At 34.6% G+C, this 24,425-nt stretch overlaps 1 protein-coding gene across 2 annotated transcripts in view; it reads right to left on the bottom strand.

Annotated features, from left to right (window-relative positions):
* Positions 1-24,425, bottom strand: part of vps8 (VPS8 subunit of CORVET complex) — a 233,276-nt gene that overhangs the window by 189,735 nt on the left and 19,116 nt on the right. For both annotated transcript variants that reach the window (XM_073949180.1, NM_001080616.2), the window contains 7 exon segments: positions 23,501-23,581; positions 23,243-23,413; positions 18,078-18,152; positions 8,892-8,927; positions 8,710-8,800; positions 8,344-8,390; positions 2,995-3,084 (listed from right to left, as the gene is read on the bottom strand). In XM_073949180.1, coding sequence (XP_073805281.1) covers positions 2,995-3,084; positions 8,344-8,390; positions 8,710-8,800; positions 8,892-8,927; positions 18,078-18,152; positions 23,243-23,413; positions 23,501-23,581 — 591 coding nt within the window.

The raw sequence follows: 24,425 nt of genomic DNA, 5'->3' as shown, positions 1-24,425 counted from the left end.
AGGAAATGCTTCTTTATTTAAGAATTTTTATATATTTAGAATAAAAACAAGACAAAAAGTCCTAAGTAAGAAAAACATTTTGCAGAAGCAGGCGTTGACAAAAAGATTAAATAAGTGGAAAGTTTAGTAAAACATACTCAACATGCCATGTTTGTTTCTTTTAAGAAAATCTACCGTTATTAGCAAGTAGAGACAGGAAAAAAAAATCATTCACTGTAAAAAAAAAAAAATGCTGGGTTCCACACAATCAATTTTTGTACAACATGATGGTATTAAGCTAACTTGTTTGTTTTTACAAAATTAAGTGGATTGAAAATACTGTATAAAAAATCCCATAAAAAAAAACAATGTGCATCATTGTTTCAGCACATTTTAAATAAGTAGTTTGAACAAACACCAAGGGCCCTATCATACATCGGCGCAATAAGGTGCAAGACAGGTTTGTCGCGATTTGTTGCTATTTTCAGACCAGTCAAATCCTTTTTTTTTTTACATTTTGTGCTTTGTTGTTAAAATAGCAAATGCATTATTAGTGGTATTTATTACATGCAAATTTATATTTGTTTTAATAAAAACAAGTTTAGATTTGTCCACCTATCAGGTTTTGGGGACGTATGCATCACCATATGGGGCATAAGAATAGGAAGTGTATTTAGATATACAGTAACTGGTTTTTGACCACACTTTGTTATTATTGTTCATTTATTTATTTTCTGGAAATTAGAACTGAATTTCGAAATAGTTTTTAAACAAATCTTTGCGCTTAAACAAAATTAAATATGTATGCTAACTGATGTCTTCAGTGAAGTGCGTACAACACCGTTTTTCCTTTCCACGAACGTAAGTAAAGTAGGTTAAAAAAGTAAAGAAAAAGTAGAGGCCGAAAGCAAGAGGCTCATTTTATATCAATGCGCAGATGGTCTGTTTGACTGTTTTATTACTAGTGAAGCAATCAGTTTTTCTACCTACAAAGTCTGCAATGTAATGCTGCATTTACACTGCATAAGTCAAGTGACTTAATTCATTTTTTTTTCTGAAATTTATCCAATATGAATTGTATCTCTGCCCTCGTGTCTGCAGTGTAAGCAGGTACTGTAGACTGCACATCATTATAAACCATAGAGAACGACGTCAACTCTGGTGCTATAGTTTCAGAACAGACTTCAGCAGATTCCCAAGCCTTAAATCTCATACACCAGGACTAACAAAGCTTTTATATTGTCATATAGCACAAGTATTTCAGCATGTTAATGAGAGAGAAAGAGAGAGCGCAACATCCGCCACGTAACCAATTTAAACTTAAATAAAACTGTTGCATACATCACATGCATAAATCACACCATAGGGATTATGCCCACTGGTTTAAGAAAAGCATAAATTAAAAGAAGATGGCCAAATGAGAAATTTTCTGTCATAAACTACAGCAAAACAACCTGTCAAAAAGAATTTAAAAAATTAAATCCTGTGAACAAATTAAAAACAGGAAAAGAGTGCTCTTTTAATATAAGACGCACCCGCTCTTTTTTCCTGGTCATTGCGCCTTTGATGTGTGCTTTGTAAATACAGACAATCTTATACGAGTCACTTTTAAAAGATGACATAAGTTGGTCAACAAATAAAATCGGAAACAGTCACAGAAATCAGAACTGACAATCAAGATCGGCAGTGTAAATGCAGCCTAAATAGCAAATGCACCATGGTGCAATGCAACTGACTCTTAAAGGGAATGGAGATAAGACTCTGATTGGTTTAATGCATGCTATGCTTAAAACACACACATAACTCAATAAGCACAACACTGTTAGACTGTGCGTCTTAGTGTAAACTGTATTTTACCTCTAACTGTCCCACCAAGAAAGAAAAAAATTGTATTTCTTAACTCCTAATGTCGCTAGTTAGTGTCTTGTAAACCATAATTTAAAACAGTCATTCTTTAAACGACTTTAACAGTCATTATTTAAAATAGCCAAAATATGGTCAACCATTTGGTAGAGCAGGCAGTTAAAGGGTCAAAATAGCAAAAGTGGATTTGGACACATCCCTAATGCTTTTGCGCCATAAACTTCAGACTTTGCGCCTAGATCATTAAAATAGAGCACAAAATGTCATTTTTTTTTTTAGTTTTGAGCAAAAAAACCATCCAACTGCACACTTTAAAGAATAATATTCTAATAATAAATTAATTAATTAATTTCTAAAGATATATTGATAAAATTTGGAATTCATGACCTTTAGCTAATTTTCAGAATTAATATATATATATATCATATATATATATATATATATATATATATATATATATATATATATATATATATATATATATATGTATATTTCTGTCATCCTTTTTAAATTATTGTGTGGTGAACCAAGTCGCAGGGCTGAAAAAGATTGTGAAACTATTATAATAATGTTCAATCAATCTCACTTTTCTTTAAAAATAATTTAAACGAAAATATTTCAAAATTCTACATAAGCAAAAAACAACAACTTAGAATATATTAAAACAAGCTGAAATATCACAGAGAAACAGGCAGTTTAGCAACAGAACATTTCACATCAGCCTAGATAAACAGAGCTAAATCTACCATTTGGCCTTGGTGAGTGCCTTATTTTTGTGATGACAGAGTGCTTCTTAATGGCAAAAAGAAATCTGAGAGCGAGCTAGACCCAGAGGCAGCGGAGAGATGACATTAGTGAGCCATTATTATATGCGGTTTCCACCTTGTGATGAGATGCAGTTTAAAAATGGATGCCGGAGGCCTAAAGACTGACATAAAGGAGACTGTCTGCATTGCTCCCCTCACTCTCACCTCTCTAAAAAGCCTTTGTAATGCTGAAAAACTATTCAGCTCAGACCAATTCCAGTTACATTTTATCTTGATCGTAAAATAATAATATGAAAAAACAGTTGACTTCTTAAGCACTAACTTTAATGACTCCATAAACCCATTTGAGGCTCATTTGAAAGGCCTTCTCTGGGAGAGCAATTACCTGAAAGTGCTGCTCCATCACCTGGATTTTCCCATGCTCTGGACACTTTTTCAGAGAGCGCTCCACATACTGTAACAAAATTTCCACCATCTGTGAAGAGAGAAAATCAGCAGAGGAATATATTAATAGCCCTCTTGTGAAATGTTAATTATGTTTTCAAATTTATCCCAAGTGATGTTTAACAGAGCAAGGTAATTTTTCATAGTATTTCCTATTCTGGTTTTCTACTAGAGAAAGTCTTATTTCTTTTAGTTTAGCTGGAATAAAAATAAAATAAAAGTTAAAAACTTTACTATGGTCAATATTATTTGCCCCCTTAAGATTTCTTTATAATTATTATTATTATTATTATTATTATTATTATTATTATTATTATTATTATTATTATTTTATTGCTATAGAACAAATTACTGTTGTCCAATGTAGGCATGGGCCAGTATATTTTTCTAATGGTATGACAACCTAGATAAAAATATCACAGTTTCACTGTATTGTGATTACTACTCTAAAATATATTCTTTTTAAATGTCTGCAAAAAAAAACAAACTTTTTCGCCCTTTAAACACAATATATTTTCTTTTGAGAAACATTTACACACGTCAATTTTCCAGAAAGGTCTGTATGTGTGAACAGGCTCTTTTTAAAAAGAATTTTTAAATTCGTTCTGGCAATTTTCCGGAAAGAGAAGTTGCTATGCCGCTATGCCAGAATGCAGCACTGTGTGCAGTGTTCTTACACCTTTTTCAACTTCAAACTCCAGCACTTTTCTAGCACTTTTTAGGTGCATTTGTATGCTTTTCCAGCACCTAATGACCATGGTTAATTACGTTTATATACAGTTGAAGTCAGAATTATTAGCCCCCCTGAAGTATTATATAAATATTTAAAAAAATATAAAAAATCAAAGGGGGGGGTAATAATTCAGACTTTAGCTGTATGTTGTATGTACTTTTTCACATTTAAATCCATTGTGAAAAACACAATACGACATTTTAACTTAAATTGTTGAGTGCTCTAGAGCCTAAATTTATTTGGATAGTTCACCCAAAAATGAGTTCAGTTATTCGAAGTGTTTTTTTAAGTTTGGTCTATTTCTACCTAAAGTAAATATCTCAAGAAATTAGCTTACAATCAGATTTTGTTTGGGTGTAGTATCAAACTTTCATGACCAGTTGTTCATGATATTTCATGTGCATTGCAATTTTTTTTTACATTCACTGGATGTAAATGTAAATGTCTCCTAAATACATATGAGGCTAATAGTGCCAAAACAATCTGAATTTTAATTGTGTTCATTTGAATTTTTAAAAAACTTGAAACTGTATTTTTACATACCCAATATCTACAGTCTTTGAATTCAGAATCAAAAAAAAAATCTGAAGTTTAAAACTAAGTCTATTAAAATCTGACTTAAAAAATTAAGTTGTCTTAAATTTCAGATGTTCAATAATCAAGTTAAGAAACACATTCAAAACATAGGACATTCTAATAGGACAATCAGTATTATTAACTTACAATTGTTAATAATTCAATTTAACAATTCAAATTCAGATTGTTTTGGCACATTATTAGCCCCATAAATACGCGCATGCGGCGAACATTTTGCAATGAAAACAATTTATGCACTCGCAGATATGCTCCAAAATATATTTTAAGGTCACATAGATAAAATCATGCGCATATGCAACCAAAACAGTTTAAATTTCCAGCCCTGCAAATTCAAATTCAAGCAGGTTTAAGCACCTTGTCTAAAATCTAAGCACTTTTCTAACTTTTAAAACACTATATTAAAAATCAAGCATTTTCCAGGATTTCCAGCACCTGTAAGAACCCTGTGTGAACGCATAAGGATAATTTTTGAAAAGAGTGTGTTCACGCTTAGAACACGCTGATGTGAGACATGTACTCCAGCCAGTCAGAACATTTAGATGCATCCACATCCGCGTTGTTTATGAAAATAAAAAGTTTTTGAATATTTTTTTAGACACATTTAGCCGCTAAATGTTAGTCAGATAACATTTCTATGTTCCTTCTTAATACCAATTGTGGAAAAAATTTGCTATAAAATGCTTATGATGAACCGCTGTTTGTTTACTTTCAAGCTCTGCTTCCTTCAGTTGCTTGACATGTGTGCATGTGAAGCAGCCGGTGAGCGCCAGCACACACACACATAACATGTACATCTCGACATGCAAAAATGTTCCTCCATATGTTTTTATTGAACTTGTTCACAATACTTATCCATCCACAGAGTTTGTCGTCAAATTTTTCGAAATACAAGCCCAGCCGTTTAGAGCTCATTTCTGTTTAATGATGTCAGAATTTACAGGTATTTTGGAATGGATGTGTGAATGGTCTTTTCCGGAAAAATTCTATAACATCCTTGCCTGTGTGAACACAGCTTTTTTAAATTTACCGTTAAAGTCATTCCAGATATTTCCAGTATCAGTATATTGATTCCAGTATCAATGTGTAAAAGAGGCTATTGACCTTTGCTGTTTTCATTAGTTTCAAAAATCATTTAAAATGGCATCTTTGGGTATCTTTTTTCTGCTGGACATACTGTTGTCCTAAAATTTAAAAAAAAAAAAAAAATATATATATATATATATATATATATATATATATATATATATATATATATATATATATATATATATATATATATATATATATATATATATATGAATTGAAAAATCCTACACATATAGGAACGGCATTTTAAAACCTTGACTTTTCCACTGTATATCTTGAAAACGGCTATTGTCCCATGCCTAGTCTAATGATCTGCCAAGTTAACCTAAGTAACCTAGTTAAGCATTTAAATTGCACTGTAAGCTGAATACTAGTATTTATCAAAGTAACTAGCAAACTATCTCTAATTTAAAAAGCACTTAGGAAATATCTGAAAAAAAATAACATTTTAGAAAAGGACTAATTGTTTTGTTTTCAACTGTATTTACCTACAATAAGTTACTTTACTGTTGCCATCGCTGTTGCTACAAACAGATAAATAGTTTTATTATCAGAACTCTTGTTTGTTTTTATTTTTAAAATACCTATAACCATTCATTGCCATTATAGGAAGGACCACAGATTCATTTCAAAGTATTCTTTAATGTTCTACTGAAGAAAAAAGTCACCTACATCTTGGATGACCTGTGGATGAACAACCCCTTTAACTCAAATAAAGGCATGTTGCAACATATTTTACAGAATGTTACTGAATTAAGCATAAAAACATGAAAGCAATAATCCACCCAGCCTTCTATAAATATTTCTTGCTGGTAGCTGGATCTGAGAGGTATACTCTTAAACAGTTTTGGCCCATTTGTATCAGTTTGCACCTTGACACAAAGCTCAAGTAATCTCAAATTGGATTCTTAACCATAACATGACATCATGACATCTCTCATAGTCACCAAATCTCAATCCAAAACAACACTTCTGGGATGTGGTGGAAAAGAATCATGTCTGAGAAACGGGAACAACATTTTGTTGAATTAAAAGAATGTCCAGCTAGTACCCAAAACTTAAATTGAACACAACACAACTACTTTTTTACTCAAACACACTGCAGAAAAACAGACAAACTTTAACTATTTATATCAAATGCTCACAAAGGTCTCTCCAACACTGCTGCAGAAGTTCTTACAGATGTGTCGTACTTGTAAGTTACTTTGCTTTAACCTCTCAGTCCTGTTCTCTCTAAACCAGCTTGATGAGGTTTAACTCAAGAGACTGTACCGGCCATTATTTGAAGCCTACTGTCTTGTTCTTTTCATCTTAGGTATTTCTGACATTGCCTGGAGGAGGGTTTCAGGCCATTATCTGCCTGTAGGATGAACCCCTGACTAAGATAAACCAGAAGGTGCTTCAAAATGTCTTTTGGCTAAGTTTGCAGACTCTGAATCCAGTAAATGAGGCCCAAACCAGCCACATTCCCCCTTGATGTTTGATGTCACACAATGTAGCCTTACTGTATCTGAAGCCAAAAATCCCTGAATAATAAACCAAAGACCTTCTGTCTTCACGGCTTAACAAGGTCTTATTCAGACCATGAAAATGCTCTAAAAATTTGTATAATGGGCATCCTTTATTTCAATCCCTTCTTACAACATGTAGCTTTAAGAGATAGTTCACGTAAAATTGAAAATGTAATCTATATTTATCCTACATTAAGTGGTTCAAAATGTTTTTAAGTTTCTGGGTTTTTAAAGAAAGCAAAAAACCTGTAACAATTTTTAATAAAAGAAAAAAAAATACTATCATGCATGTGATCAGCCAAGGGAAAAAAAAGAAGACGACACCCTGCTCCCCTTTTAAAAAAAGGTTTATACTTTGTGTCAGAACAATTCACACAATGCCGCTAGATGGCGCCACTAATCCGGGTAGTTCTCTTGTGTCCAAACTCCAGAGAATATAACTTTCCCTGTAATTTAGCAAACTCTTTATTTCACATGATGACTAAACTACTAGTCAGTCAACAATTCGACCTGTGAATATATTAAATCCAGTTGAACTGAGTAGCCTAATATGCTTTAACATTCCACCCTCATCGATAATAAGAGTTAATCACTTTCACTTTCTTTTTCCTCCAGCTTTGTCCCTGTTTTAAATAGTTTTAATTATCTAAAAAATATTTTTTTTTTTTGTATTTGTAATACCATCTAAACTTATGACACTTTCAGGTAATACATTTGAAGTGCTAGGCTGTAGCACTGAATTAATGAAGACATGATAAGTAATTATTCTTACATATTAAGAATAGTAACAAATGTGCGTCCTGCAGCTGTATTTATAATGTACATAGAGCACACGTGGTCGTGATATGCAAATGTGAGAGCAGAAAAAGTGCACAGTCGTGCACACATTGAAAGCAATTTCATAATGTTGTATATTGTCACTACATAATATCATTATGTTATTTACACAGTAGCCTAGGTAGGTCTACAATTAAATCCCTGAAAGACATCCAGAATGAAGCAAGTCGCCTGCTTTGATAAAGACACCCCCTCAAAAAAAAAAAAAAGATTTACCCAAATTACAGGGGTCACCCCATTGTGCTTGGAAAATATGGAAATCCGTATTCATATGGAAGAATCACATCCATGTACTATGGAAGTCAGTGAATACAGGTTTATAGATTTTTTTAAAATACCTACTTTTGTGTTCAACCGAAGAAAGAAGATTAAACGGGTTTAAAACAAGTTAAGGGTGAGTAAATGATAAAATAATTTACAATTCAGGGTGAATTACCGCTTTAGGAAAATGTCTTAACTTGTGAAACTAACGTTGTATAGATGTGACATTCTATTAACATTCTTTTAAATGTGTCATTTCTCTTACCTTGTCTGCAACCACACCTTTTCTCTTAGCAGGGTCTGCAAACAAACCTAGAAATAGAGAAGCACAACATGATACAGTAAACCAATTTTTGTGTGTGTTCTGGTTTATATGGTTTACAATTTTAAACAAATTTGCATATTGATTTGGGTATTACAGGTATTAAACTGTTCTTTTAAACAGGTCTTTTGATATTCAAATTTTGCTATAGGTTAAAAGAAAAAAATACTAATTTTACCAATGTTAGACAACAAACTAAGAGCTCAGACATGTAAAAGTTTCAGGCATTTTCAGAGAAAATAAGTGTAATTTGGTTTAAAACTCGACAAATGCACACATTTTACAGTTGATGGGAACAGAAGGACCGACCTAATACAGCTTTGGCAGTGCCCTCATGAAAGGACCAGGCAAGAGACAGAGCCTCCATGAACTTCTCCTGCTTCAACAGGTAGTCCACACGCTGCAGAATATAAGAATCACTCCATCATCATCAGATTCAATAACGCTTATCTGATATAAAGTCAGTAAAGCATTATAAAATGATGTCTTACCTCACGCCAGTTCCTCAGAGTCATGATGTGCACAGACTATGAAAAAAACAGTATAGTGATTGGTTAACAATTCTTAAAAAGGACCTAACATTAAGAGCAATCTAATAACTTGGGACAGTGTAAGTTTCTAAGTTGTGCCTGTACTGTATCTTGCCAATCTTGCGCATTTCATGCAGTTATATATCTCAGAACTTTTGGTGTTTTGGATTAAACTAAACTTTCATATTGCAAATGGAGTTGATATTCTTCTGATATGTGAACGAATTAATTAAAACAAGTATTTACTTTCATTTTTATATAAAAAAGCTGAAAAATGTTAGATGATAAATCCAAAAAATGGGTACTTTGACAGTTGAAATAAATTAACGTTTATTCCAGCACAACCTCACAGCAACTTTTTGATTTAGTGGCTAATTCGTAGGAATTCGTAAGATCTCATTCTCACAATTTGGGATAATTTGCTCATCCCCCAATGAAGGTTGGGTTTATGGGCAGGGTGGATGCCACGTTTCATTTTTAAAACTGTATGAATTCATACAGGCATAAAGGTTAATCAGCAATTACATCAATCAGTTAAAACAGAACAAATGAATAAACCGTTTAAATAGTTGTTACTAGGGCTGCACGATTAATCAAAAAAAGACTACCATCTCGATTCAACCTTACACACGATCAATTAAGCTTTTCTACGATTCAGCCAATCATATTTTCAAGGTCAGGAGAGAAGCAAAGCAGTCAAACAAGTCTTCACAACAACATTGATATCTTCAAATGGCGTTAAAAGTGTCACATACTGTATTTATAAGGAATAATTCACCCAAAATGTCATTTCTGTCTTTATGTTATGATGTATTTGTGGCCGCGAAATCACATGCGAACTGACGCAATGTTTGTTTACTGGTGCGTGCACGCATGACGCCTACTTAAGTGAACACAACCTGCATAGGCTATGAATAACAGGTAATGAAGTTGTAAATATTGTTCAGTTTGTTGCACAGAGTAGTCGATTGAGGGTCGTGCATGAAGTTTGATTTGCATGTATGTGTTTTCTCTGATAGTGAATGCAACAATGAGCCGCACGCGGAAGTGAAAGTGAAACTTGTGCGCACATCATTTAATTGATCACTTCGCATTTTACAGTTATGATTACGACTAGCATTTGATACGTTTTTTTCTTACATACTGTAGCGAACACAGAGTGTTGTGAAAATAAACGTTTACGGTGTCAGAATAACAGCCCTAGCTTATATATAATGTTAAATATAATGCATGAAGGAATCTGATAATGACAAAATTCTAATTTTACCAATGAAAACAAATGGTCTCATAATGTTGTCACATGTCTTAAACATAATAAATCAACTATATAATTATGATTAGTTATATTCTGATGTCATCATTTTACTGTGAATTAACAAACAGGACATACTGAAAGTCTGTTCAAGTCCACCATAATGACTTTACAAAATGTAGCATTTTAAGCAACAGTAGACCTACACATAGGCCTATTATTACTATTGTTGTATTACCATATGTTTGAGAATTAACAATAATAATAGGCTAATCATATTAACCTTTATTTTAAATTTACAGAATCGTGAAAAAATCGTGATCTTGATTTTAAGCAAAAAAATCCTGATTTACATTTTTTCCAGAATCGTGCAGCCCTAGTTGTTACTGTAACTGATTTATATAATGAAAATAATCACATAATTCACATTTCATATAGCTGATAAAATGTATTATATTTATGAACTGTTAGATCACAGTCTCCACAACAGGTAAATAAGATCCAGTTGCAGACACCTGATCTTGTCAGGCAATGTCAGTTTCTCCAGGTTTTTGGACAACAAGTCAGCAAAGTTTCCAGAACCCAAACCTGTTAACCAGTATACAACTGAAGTAGCAGTCTACCATCAATAAAGGAGTCGACAATAGAAGTAAGCCAGAGAAGAGTAAAAGCAGGAGATGAAGTGATGATAATAAAAGAGCAGCATTTATTGAACAATCTTAGTTGCATGTGGTTCGGTGCGCTCTCATACTTCGTCCGAACAGCACAAACATAAAAAAATGTACATCAGGCCACAAGACTCTCATATCTCATATCTCCACTCATATCTTATATGAGTGGAAGGGAACATTTCATGAAACACCATCAAAATAAGACTAAACAATGGGAAAAGCACTAAAACTAAACAATTAATAAAATCAACAAATCAATAAATTAAATTTTATAAATTGATAAATTAATTTTTAATAAATGAATAACTAGATGAATAACAGATTTAAAATGATTATATAACCATAACTGAAATTATTAATGCAAAACAAATAATAGAAAAAAGAAATAAATAAAAACAAGAACTGATTTTATTTAATGTACACACAATTTATTACAAATTTCAGATTCTACAGAACGAATCTGCAAAAAGTTGCCACTGCTAGTAAAATCTGGCCCTAGTCAGGAAGGAAAATATGTCTGAGCCCTGTGAGGTATATGTATTTGCCATTAAACGTACTGACAGAGCATAAAATTAGACTCATTCATAAAACTGAGGTCACATTAGCTGTTTATTCAAGCACTGGCTGAGCTATTAAATAAGAAGCACAAGTGATACACGGCACAAGAATTAATGTGACCTCCCAGAGCTTGCCCACTACCATGTCTAATGGATAACCCATGGGCAATTTGAATGCAATCCCTCTTTCCAGCCCTCCCTCCAGCTGCCCCGATCTCCTTCATTTCTCTTTTCTTCCCTCCCACAAGCTGCAGGTAACAGGAAGTTCAGTGAGGACATGGTGGAGAGCAGACCTCAATGAATATTCAGGGTTTGCGTGATGTGCGATTACCATAATAGCACTTGAGTGTGCCAGAGCTCAGTCGCAGAGGTGCTGGAGGAGTCAGCCAAACTTACAGCTCAACGCAAGCAACCCAACATGCGCTACCAGTCTCAGAGTTCACAAGATACCCTTGCAAATCTCATCTATTTATTACAGCAAATCTCATGCATTCACTATAGTGAATGTAAAAAACCTCAGAGGAATATTAGCTGGGCAGATCTGAAAGATTAAGTTAAGAAGGGACGACATGTGGAGTGATATGGCTACCGGCAAAATCCAGAATAATGTAGTTGAGATCAAAAGATTTAATTGCTTTGATATACAAACACCATGAAATCAGCTTTCTAAATGGTGTGAGGAATTCAAGTTTTTAGGCATCAAACCCCTAATAAGTCGACTAAACGTTAGTCAACTAGAAGAGACTGGTTTGAATAAATGTCCATGTTTAAAAGAAAATACAACAAAATGTCATGCAGTCGGTAACAGAAAGTTTGTTTAAAAACCTGGTCTGGCTGATCCACGTGTCAGTAAATAGCAAGTGCGAAATCATTTCTCTTTTATTTTTTTTCTTGTTGGATGTAATCTTAGGGCTTATGCACAGATTGTTGTAACTACTAAATCATATTGAGAGGAACAGAAATTAATCGATTCAGATGTGTGTTTGAAACTTTAGAAAACTTGCAACCTTAAAGGGCTTTAAAACAAATGTGTGAGCATTTTAGTGACTTTTTCACATCCAGCATTATCTATTGTAGACTGACCATTAATGACAATACTACCGTTTAGAAACTACAGTGGCAACACCAGTATTTTGGAGCCATAGTATCACGATACTATCATAGTACAGGTAAACCGAGGAAACCCTAATCCAGATGCATTGATTTCTAAATTACAAATACAACACAACAAAGTTTGGGCACCTTTTATGGCTGTATAGTTTTTTTTTTCTTTATAAGAGAAGATTAAAGTGAAATGCCATTCAATTTCTGGAGAAAGATAGACAATGTATTTTTTTCAGACAAACAATCTGTAGTGTAGCAGTATTGAGATGTGTGAAATTACATTGAAACTGAAAAATAGGCTATGCAAAAGTTTGGGCACATTCTCTTTCATGTGGATTTCAAAACCTGTAGTGCCCTAATGCAGATTGATTACAAAACAAAATTGATTTGAGTGACTCAGTGAACCTTAACAATCATAACACAGATGCAACCAATCATCAGCTTATTAGTTGTGCTTCTCCTTATTGTGAAAAACAAAGGTGAAAATGGCTAGAATGGTCACAGACAAACTGCAGACCACCTCCAAATAGCTCTAGGAACATCTTGCTGCTGATAATTTCATTGTAAATCATTCCACATTCCAGCACACTTTTTTTTACAAATAACAGCTCAATGGAAGGTGGTGCAGAAGAAGCCTTTTCTGCATTCAACCAACAAGAAAAGTCATTTGAGGTATGCAAAGGCTCATCAGGACAAGCCTAAATCATTTTGGAAAAATATACTGTGGACACAAGCCACAACCATAGAGGCTTTGCATCAAGAAAAAAAACACAGCAGTCCAGGAGAAGAACCTACTCCCTACTGTAAAATATGGTGGAGGGTCAATCATGCTGTGGGGATGTGTGCCAAGCACAGGTACTGGACACCTTGTCAGAAATGAAGGTTGCATGAATTCCACCAAGTATCAGCAGATTCTGAAGAACAATGTTCAGGATTCAGTCAAGAGGCTGAAGTTACAGCAGGGTTGGATGATTCTGCAGGACAATGACTGCTCAGACGTGAAACAATGTTCTAGAATGGCTATCTCAGTCCCCAGACTTGAACTTCATAGAGAATGGATTTATTTAAAAATGGCCATTATGCTCGGCACCTATCAAACCTGAATGGGGGAAATTTTGCAAGAAAGAATGGGTCACGATGCCTTCAGTGAAAATTCAGGGCTAATAAAAGCATCTAAATGCTTCTATTACAGCAAAAGGTGGCATAAAAAAAAGATGTCATTATTCTGTTAGGGAATCCACATTGTTGCACCTGTCTGTTATGTCAGAAGTGAAAGGTTCCTTTTTTCAAGGGTATAAAATATATCCAAGTAAAACTGCTGATTTGAAAGGCCAGCGGTCTATGTCTTGCAATTATAAAAATTATAAGGGGTACCCAAACCTTTGCATAAAACTGTACATTCTACACAGTATGAACGTGAGTCGTATGAATGGAACTCGGATGTACTGCATTAGCAGTTTGTCATTATCATGTGACCTTACTCAAAACAACTTCATGGACAACAAGCAATCTGGCTTTAAGAAAGGCCACTCAACTGAGACTGCCCTGCTCTCGGTCATGGGGGATCTCAGACTGGTTAAAGCAGACTCTAAATCATCAGTCCTTATCTTGCTGGATTTGTCAGCTGCTTTTGACACTGAATCTACGCTTGAGTCACTGGGCTTTGCAGGCACTGTTATTCAGTGGTTCAGATCTTACCTCTCTGACAGGTCATTTAGAATGTCTTGGAGGGGAGAGGTGTCCAACCTACAGCATCTACATCTTTAGGATCAGTCATCCAGAAATATGGATTGTCCTACCACTGCTATGCTGATGATACCCAGCTATACCTCTCTTTTCACCCTGATGATCCCTCGGTTCTAGCTCGCATTTTAGTCTGCCTGTTGGACATTTCACACTGGATGAAAGATCATCATCTTCAGCTTAACCTCACGAAAACAGAAATGTTTGAAGTTTCTGCCAACCCAACTCTACATCATAACTTTTCAATCCAGATGGATGGAGCAAACCTTTACTGCATGCAAAACGGTGAAAAGCCTTGGAGTAATGATTAATGACCAACTAAACTTCTCTGACCACATTTCTAGAATTGCTCGATCTTGCAGATTCGCACTCTATAACATCAGAAAGGTCCGACCCTTCCTGTATTGCAACTCTCTACTAGCCGGGTTTCCACCAAACTCTATCAAACCTCTTCAGCTGCTTCAGAACGCAGCAGCACGAGTGGTCTTTAATGAACCAGAAAGAGCACGTCACTCCGCTACTCATCCGTTTGCACTGGCTGCCAGTTGCTGCTCGCATCAAATTCAAAGCTCTGATGTTTGCTTACAAAGCAACTTCTGGCTTTGCTCCTTCTTATCTGCTCTCACTTCTGCAGATTAATGTGCCCTCCAGAAACTTGCATTTTGTGAATGAACATCGCCTCGTGGTTTCATCCCAAAGAGGGAAGAAATCACTTTCCCGAACTCTCGCATTCCATCTTCCCAGTTGGTGGAATAAACTCCCTAACTGCATCAGAAGAGTCACTTGCTGTCTTCAAGAAACGACTAAAAACTCAACTATTTAGTCTCCACTTCCCTTCCTAATCTGCAATTGCCTCTCTGGCTCCACTGCTTACTGTATTACAAAAAAATAATAATAATATATTAAAATAATTAACTTATGTTTTGCTTCTTACACTTTACATACCTGAAACTTGCCTACGGCACTTATTCATTGTTGCTCTTATAGTTGTGTAAATTGCTTCCTTGTCCTCATTTGTAAGTCGCTTTGGATAAAAGCATCTGCTAAATGACTAAATGTAAATGTAAATCACCTACCCACGTCAATTGCTTCGATTCGCTTCACTCCCATTCATGAATTCTCTTGTGAGGCATCATAGGATAGCGCAGCATCCATCGGATGTGCACTTCAGAGTTTCGCCAGATGTAGTAGGTCATGCAAGTACTTCTGGAATACTTTTTTTTCGAATACTATAAATGCATGCGCAACGCTCGCCCCCCTCCGAACTTATCCATTGCAGTGGCAATGAGCATAACAACAGAAGAGTTTTGAAAATAAAACTAGATTTTTTTTACCCTTACTATATCTTTCACTTGATGATCTTCCATTCTTTATCAATGAGGTTAATGATTGCATTTTATTTGACAGTATGTGTAATTACTAAAAAAAGTACTGGGATAAAAATTGTATCTAACTATATGGGTTAATGTTAGGTTCAGGGGGAGATTTAATATGTGGTTTTGCCTAACATAGACTTGTGATACACGACTGCAAAAAAAAAATGCCACCAGGTTAACAGACATTGAAAAATAAAAACAAACCAAGGCAAACCAGATTAATTTTTCATGGTGATCACTTAACGATAAAATGAAATGACAATTTTAAATAAAATCAAAGATCAAGCATTTTTCATAATAAATATTTAGTATTTACGCCTCTTTTTTGTTGCTCTAGTACTTGGATTGGCCACAGACTTTTGAAGGAAAATAAAAAGTCACATGCTGACTGCTGTGATGTGCCAGATGCCGTAGCATCAGTATTCTGACGATTTTGTTAAATTAGACATAGATTCACAGCTAAGTGTATCTATTTGATTAATGGTGTAGGCGCCCAAAGCACAGTGTGTTGTCATTTTAAAGAGACCGTTATTAAAAAGTTTTTCATTTTGTTCTAAAAGGCTTGGAATGAGAACCCTGCAGACAAATATCAAAGACGCCATAGAATAGAAACTGTATGCAAGGGCATAGTTAAGTATATGGAAAAGACATACCAAACAGCATTGTTGTCTTTATCTCATCAGACATAAAAAAATTTGAATAGTTCATAGTGTTACCTGATTTATTACTTTTTTGTACACTATCACTTCAAATGATACCATTAGAAAATCAGTCAAAAGTTTACAAAAGAGAGAGATTTAAATGACAGGTTTAAACAGGTACGTGTCTTCCTGCTTGCATTCCAATCGAACAGGTGTAAACAGGAGATCTTAGGTGTATAAAGGAGTAACAATGAGGTTAATTCTAACTGCATTTATCTTTGCTAACATATACTTTTTATAACATTAGCTGTCATCAAACGCCTGTTCTCCAATGATCCATAAATCATGAGTCACCTTAGACATAGCTTCTTCATCCGAACTTGTTTTCAAATAACTTGGCAGCAATAGCACAATTATCTGTCTGCATGCATTTTTTTAGAAAAATCTGCAACGTTATTAAAAACTTTAAGAATGCAGGAGTGAACCTCACATACTGAAATGAAATCGTTCTCACGGTAAACTACTTGAACTTATTTGGACTGACTTATTGTTTGTTTAAATTGAGTTTCTTTATCCTTTTAACCCTTGTGTATTGTTTATTATGTTCATGACATTTTTTGCCTCATTGATTTAATCATGCATTCTTGATTGTAGGTGGCTTTCCCTATTAGGAAGAGATAAACTTCATTTTTACTGTAGATCATCGATTGGCAGCATTAACCCTTTAGATAGGCTTGTACAAAAATGTTTCTGACTTTTATATGGAATTCTATGGAATAAAACAGCAAATCATAGTATGTGTGCAGAACTATACTTACTATGGTCGGAGAGTAAAGCTGCTTATTTTTTATTTACTTAAACATATCAAGGTAAGTGTACAAAGGTCTGTCTTGCACTCTTACACATGCCCACACAAACACTTATACTTCATATAATATTTTTTTATCCAGAAATTAGCCCTTTTTAGCACTGCAACTGAAGATCAATAGTAAAACAAATGTAAATTTACCTTATCCCATAAAGGAAACTCTGGATCAATCAAGACTTATGATTATTCGGTGTCATGGATTTGCAATCAAAAAATCTTATTATAATGAAAGTCAATGGGGCGAAAACAGCTACAGACATAACTAAAATGGCAGTGTTGAATTTTTGGAAAAGAAATTAAAGAATTTTCCTAAAATACGTGTCAAAATAAGATTCGTCATCAAAAAATATTCCATTTGCTGAAACACAGATAAAGTGTTGGGTAAACTAAGACTCAAAATCACCCCAGAATGGATGAAAACATTCCGAACAGCACATACTGTACGGGCTAAGTGTTTTAATCTGTTAAATAAAATAAAAACTGGAAAAAAAGATGTTTGTAATCTTGATGTTAAAACTAATTTTATAAACCTGTTATTGAAAAAAGAATAATTCAGGAACTGTATCAAATTCAAAGCATCAAAAATGTTTTGAACGAGATCCAACCCTACCAACGGTCATTTAAAATTCTTTACAAGTTGGAGAGAAATTTTCTGGAAAGCTCCATTTGGCAAATTAAACTCTGACTTTATCTTGGTGTAATTTTGTTCAATATTATATCATATCTTACAGAATAATTTTACTTGAAATATCATGGCCATTTAAAGCTTTGATGTAACATAATACAATAAAATAAAATCAGAAGATTATGCACAGAAAATCAAACAATATTGCACAGCATTACATCTAAAGTATCCAGGCAGTAAACCATGTAAAGAGCCCATTCTAATGTTTTTGTATTGTGCATGTATTCAGTGTTATAATGAGTGCCTTTACCTTTGTTCCAAGATACATAATCTGGCCCGCATAGCTGCAAACAGACTGGTAACATGTCTTTTCTCCAACTAGAGCCTGAAGATATAAAGAGAAACAGTGGTTTAACATTCAACACTATTCCCAAATACTAAAACCTCATTTATGTGTTGAGGAAAACTGCCAAACTGTAGAGAAACTTTAGAAATATATAATCATATCTCATGAATTGGCACTGGGTTCAGGCTAATGGCCTTTTCATTGACCCTTGAGCCTTAAATCTCTGTTCTCATAACCTTGTCTCAGCCTCAGGCATACTCTCTATTAGATGGTAATTGTATTCTTGCTGGCCACAAATGACAATTGCATTTCTTAAAGACTCAAGATAGATTTTTTTCTTCCACACTATCAGCACTCAGGTTGTTAAATGGGAGCATACACTTCTGTAAAAGCCACAGGTCACTGTAACTTCAAATTATGCCCATTCAACTAAAAAAACCATGCTCATAGCCAAAATCTTCCTTAGCTCCACCAATTAGAAAAGTTTTTACCTTAGAAATGACAACTGTGTGCAAAAATATTACAGAAATGGAAAAGATCTTAGGATACCAAAACACTTTATTACAAATTATCTTGAAAACTATGAAGATGGCAAGTAAGAAGAGTATTACCAGATACTGGTATAAGCATCACACCCCCTCTATTGTTGTTTGGATAGAAATTTTGAAGGAAATAAGCAACATGGAAGAATTGACATTTAGACTTAAAAAGGACTTATTTCTAAAGCACTGGAAGAAATGGATTGATTACTGCAATGTTAACAATTGCTGAAAGCATTGAATCTGTAACAAAGTAACCCCCTCAATGTTGTGTCTTTAATTACTAATTATTATTTTGTATTTGTTAATTATTTCATGTGCAACACTGTAAAATTACATATTTTCAAATGTAAAATGTTTAAAAAAAATTTAAATCTCAATAAAAATTAAAGTAATAAAAAAAGAAATGATACTTGCGGCAAAAGATTTTATTGCCAATTTTTATGAAAAACAGTGACTGCTTATATAATAACACATATGTATTCTTGAATAAAGTTTCATAAAGTAAAATTTTAGATACTTAAATTGAAATGCATATTAACATTTTGAATCACACCACATCTGAAGCTGTTGTTGTGATTTTAATTTTATTATTTTTGCAGTTGTTTTGTGCTATTTTTCATATATATTTACCTCTGTTTAGTTAAACAGCCCATATTATGGATTTTTGAAAATGCCCTTCCATGTAGCGTGTAACACAGCTCTAAGTGAAGTGAAATATCCAGCTAAGGCTTAAATCTGTAAGTGTGCAGTGTTTAAAACTGTTGATTCATCTATGAAAGAGTCGACTTATAGTGCTTTAAACGAGTCGCCTTGATAACGAGTCATTAGGTGTTTCGCCATGACGTACTATTGAAACCAAGTTATTCACGTGCACGCGCAAACTCGGGAGATTTGAAACCTGCGGCCTCGCCCTCTAACACAGAAACCCACACACACACACACACACAAACATGTTGGTCGATTGAAGTCACACTGCAGATGGATATTATTGAGTCTACCCAAAAATGAAACCTCAGCATAAGCCCAGCTTTAAGCAGTTGGAAACTACTGGAAACTTCTGGAAACTACATGCTACAAAGAATGCTTCTTTGGTTAAGGAAGGATCAGTAAAGACAACTGATCGGACATGTCAGGACATGGATCAGTTTCTTCCTCCATTTATCAAGTGTAAGTACGTGCGATTAAAGTTGTTGCCTTGTTTACTCTAGCTTGCAAATGTATTTAGTTGTGATTTGTTACTTGTAACCGCGTGTACTGTATCAGGTTAATTTGCTATATTCTGATATCGCGTGCAAAGGCAGTTTCTCAAAATAAAATATACTGTGTTTGAAAGCAAAAAAGTTTAGTTTATTATGCAGACATTTAAAAAGATTTTATTTTTCAGCAGTAACCACAATACTATCAAACCATGATATTGTTATCCAAGATTATCATTCCATCAGAATCTTATACCGGCCCATGACTAGAAGAGAGCTTTTAAAATTCCAAGATATTCCAGAGATTTCATGACCCATAGGAACATGATTCACGTAAAAACTTTGTATCATGCATCTAAAGTTGGGCTCACCCTGTACCTTCTTTATAGCCCTTTAAAACTGTGGCTGTACAATTGTCAGACAGCACAAACATTATCCTTATGTCACACTGTGAAATCTCAGTTGTCAGACCATATGACAATCAACATCAGAAAGATCAGGCCCTTCCTCACCGAACAGACGGAGCAGCTTCTGGTCCAAGCACTCCTCATTTCTAGACTGGACTACTATGATGATTTCTTAGCTTGACTTCCATCATCCACTTTGAAACCTCTGCAAGTGATCCAAAAGAGTGCAGCTCATCTGTTCTTCAATGAGCCCAACAGAGACCATGTCCTTAAATCCTTGCACTGGCTACTGATTGATGCTCACGTTAAATTCAAAACATTGGTTCTTGCATACAGAATGGCAATAGACTCTGCACCCTTACTTTCACAAATCTATATCCCCCAAATGAAGCTTTTGTTTAAAAAGTGAGTTCAGCCTTGTGGTACTATTACAAAGAGACTCTGGGCTCTATTTTAACTATCTAAGTGCAAATTTTATAGCACATGCAGCAAAAGCAGTAAGGGCATGTTCAAATACACTTTTGCTATTTAAGGACGGAAAAATGCGCTCTGCGCCCTGGCATATGGTCTAACAGGGTTGTGCTTATTCTCTTAATGAGTTTTGGGTGTATTTTGAGCATAAAACCATAGTTGTATTTCCCATTCCCTTAAGGAGTTAGTTGTGTCGCATTTGCTATTTGGCGCATTTGCTATTACATGGCTGACTTTGAAAGTGGAAAAAACTGAACTCTTCACTGAACACTTCACTAGCAAGAAAACAGTTTGGCCCACTTCCAATTCTACCCCTTAAACTTTATCCTTACTTAACTGGAACACCCCTACCCCTTCAGGTGAATTTGCAAAATGAGGCGTAGGGGTGTCCCCATTCTCTTTAGCTTAAAGACGTACACTGTAAAACCCAACTGTCAACTTTATCAAATGAAATGAGTGTAGTCAACTTAAAATTTACTGAAAGTTAATTCTACTCATTTAAAAAAGGTTTTGAACTTAGTGTTAAAGGTAATGACTTAATTAATTACCTCATTACTTCAACTTAAATGGAGTATGTTCACAGTTCCTAAATAGATTAGTTTTTTAACTCAAATGGTTTAAAGCACTCGGTTTTCTCAAACAGTTTAGTTGCCTTATTGGGTTTTACAGTACTCAGTTGGTTTGAGTTCTCTTCATTTATAGGGTTTTACTGTGCTCAAATTGCTTTGTTTACTAAAATGGATAGGTTAATTATAGGTATAGGTTAATTGAGTTTACAGTACTCGTTTGGATTAGTTTTTTAACTCAAATGGTTTGTTGCAATAAGTTTCCTCAAATTGTTTGGGTTTTACAGTGTAGGGAATTGAAATTGGGCCAAAAACAGACCATTTGTGCAAGGATGAAGAATGACCCTCCTCTATTCTGCCTCTTTACTTTCTCTTTACTTTACTTCTTTACTTTTGTGAAGTAAGGAAATGGTGGAAACTCACTCCACTGAAGATATCCATTAGCATACATAATTAATTTCTTAATTTTTTTTGTTAAGCCCAAAGATTTGTTGTCAGCTCTAATTTCCATCAAACGAATAAATAAACAATAATAACAAAGTGTGGTCAAAAAAACATTATGTCCAAACACACTTCATATTCTTATGCCCCATTTGGTGATTCATATGTCTCCCAACACTCGACAGGTGGACAAATCTAATCTAATTTTTTTTTCTATGTAAAGATATTTTTGTACTGCTGTACATCCTGTGTATATTAAGTAATGTGTAAGTGTTTGGGCCTGGATAGGTGCATAACTAACACACTCTGCACTGGACTGTCGCCACCTATTTCAGTTCCTCAAAATAGAAAACGTGGCAACGAAGCACCTTAAAACACCTTATTTTTAGACCAGCATGCCCATGATTTCACAAAGTGCCACAAATGTATTAGCTATTTAAACAATGAGGCACAAAATATGAAAATTACAGTGGCGCTGGTCTGAAAATAGCAACAAACCGCACTATACACATCTAGTGCCAGGTGTATGATATAGCTATAAATCACTTTTCAGAATCTTTTTATTTACTGTTCTTTACCAGTGGAATGATTTCCTAGCTAAATTTAAAAGACACATTAAACACATCTTATACCTGAACACTTAACTTACAAATAAATTAAAAAAAAATTTAATCCTTACCTACTCTTGCTTGTCTAACAGAATCAGAAGCTTTATAATATTATCACTTGATAAGAGCATTCTCTGGGCGGTCCGGTTTCCCACACAAGTCCAAAGACATGCGCTATAGGTGAATTAGGTAAGCTAAATTGTCTGTAGTATATGTGTGTATCTTCTTGTCCTCCAGGTTGGGAGTTGAGTGACATGTTACGGAACACCAACGTGGTGCGGCTAAATATCAACTTTGATATAAATGGCCCTAGGAGTAAGTAATGGGATATATTTAATTACATTTAGTGTAATTAAAATAAGATAATGTTTTAACTGATAGGATGCAAAAATAAGGTAAATTAGACCAAGATCAAGTAACATATATTTAATACTCAGGATACCACCTCATTTTGCAGCCATGAAAAACCCTATGAAATGTGCAAAATCTCCAACGCTCTCTTTTTCTCTCACCAAGCCATTTCCTTTCTAGAGCTCCAACTGATTCTTGTTTTGACAGTCATCATAAGAGCAGTCAAACGCTGTAAAGCATCTCAAACATTTTGAAACAATTTGACTGCAGTGGTCATTAAATGGCTGTAGGTAAACATGTCAGACCAGCGATCTAATGTTACAGATTTAGCCAAAAATTTTCAATATTTACACTTATTCTCAGAAAACCAAATTGGGCCAGAATCCTAAAGTAGTAAGCACATATTTGGCTAGTTTATTCAAGAATACCAATTGTTGACTGAAACATTGTATGTGGAGAAAATATATATATATATACATTGCACAATAAGCTATATGTACCAGACCAAATGGTGAACACTGTGGCATCTCATGATATTGGCCCTTACCAGTGCTTGGCTGACATTTCCACCAGTGGCGAGGGATTTGAAATGGCTGCTATTGTATACCAGCTGAAGCTCAGCCATGTCCACGGTTTCCAGCTCCTCCTGACTGGGTCTGTCCACCACTCGCAGTTTTTCTGTGCTGTCCATCAACACAATCGTCCGGGGGTTTATCCACTGCCAAGAGACAAGGGAGACCATGAAACAGCATACTGCCATGAAGGTAATCAAACTCAGATGATTGCTGGTAATAGTCTGACTCACGCTCAGACTGATTAGGTCACAGTTTAGTTGAAGCTGCCTTTGTTTGATGACATGGATGGTGCCAGACTCGTCTTTTTTAACCTAAGCACAAAAATAACACAGTGGGTTAATTGTTTTATGACCTTTATTTTAGGGTGAAGTATGTTGTTGTTCCACTAGAGGCACTAATTAGATTAATGGCTTGTTTTGAATCTAATTTGTTGAACCAGTCCTCTAGTTTCTCACTTTTCAGACCAAAGGGTCCAGATTCGGCTAGCTAGCATAGTCAAGCATGTTGTGCTATTAAATATTATTGCCACCCAGTCTGGTTACAAAAAAACAACTTTGCGTAGCAAATATTTCATGTAATAATGAATTAATTCATTTATTATATAGTTTTTTTTATTATTTATTGATTAACATTAAGTTTTCTACAAACATACATTACTGATTTAGTTTTTTTTTTTGTAAAGTGTCGATGGCTTTTATAAAATGACTGACCACATTGTACTAATGATATTAAATAATCATATTTTAAACTTTAGTTTATATGTAATGTAGATGCGTGAACATAAACAACAATCCCAAAAAGGGAGAAATTGGCTTTTACAGGAGTTAGCTTAGCAAAGTCTACAGCGAACAAAGTTTGGGGACAACACAAAATTACATTTTATTTATTTATTTATTTAGAATTTTTTAAACAGGAAAAGATTTCCCAGAGATGGGTTGTGGTTGAAAGGGAATCCACGACGTAAAAACGTGCTGGATAAGTTGGCGCTTCATACCGATGTGGCGACACCAGATTAATAAAGGGACTAAGCTAGAAGAAAATGAATGATTGAATAAACAGGAAAAGATTAAAAGATAATCGGGCCTGACTCAGCATGGATGCTTTGTTTTAGCAGGTTCCTGCTCTGCAGAACATATAAACATACAGAGACACCTG

The sequence above is a fragment of the Danio rerio genome, chromosome 1 (assembly GCF_049306965.1).
Source record: "Danio rerio strain Tuebingen ecotype United States chromosome 1, GRCz12tu, whole genome shotgun sequence".
Taxonomy (NCBI): Eukaryota; Metazoa; Chordata; class Actinopteri; order Cypriniformes; family Danionidae; genus Danio; species Danio rerio.
This window is presented reverse-complemented; position numbering and strand designations above follow the sequence as displayed.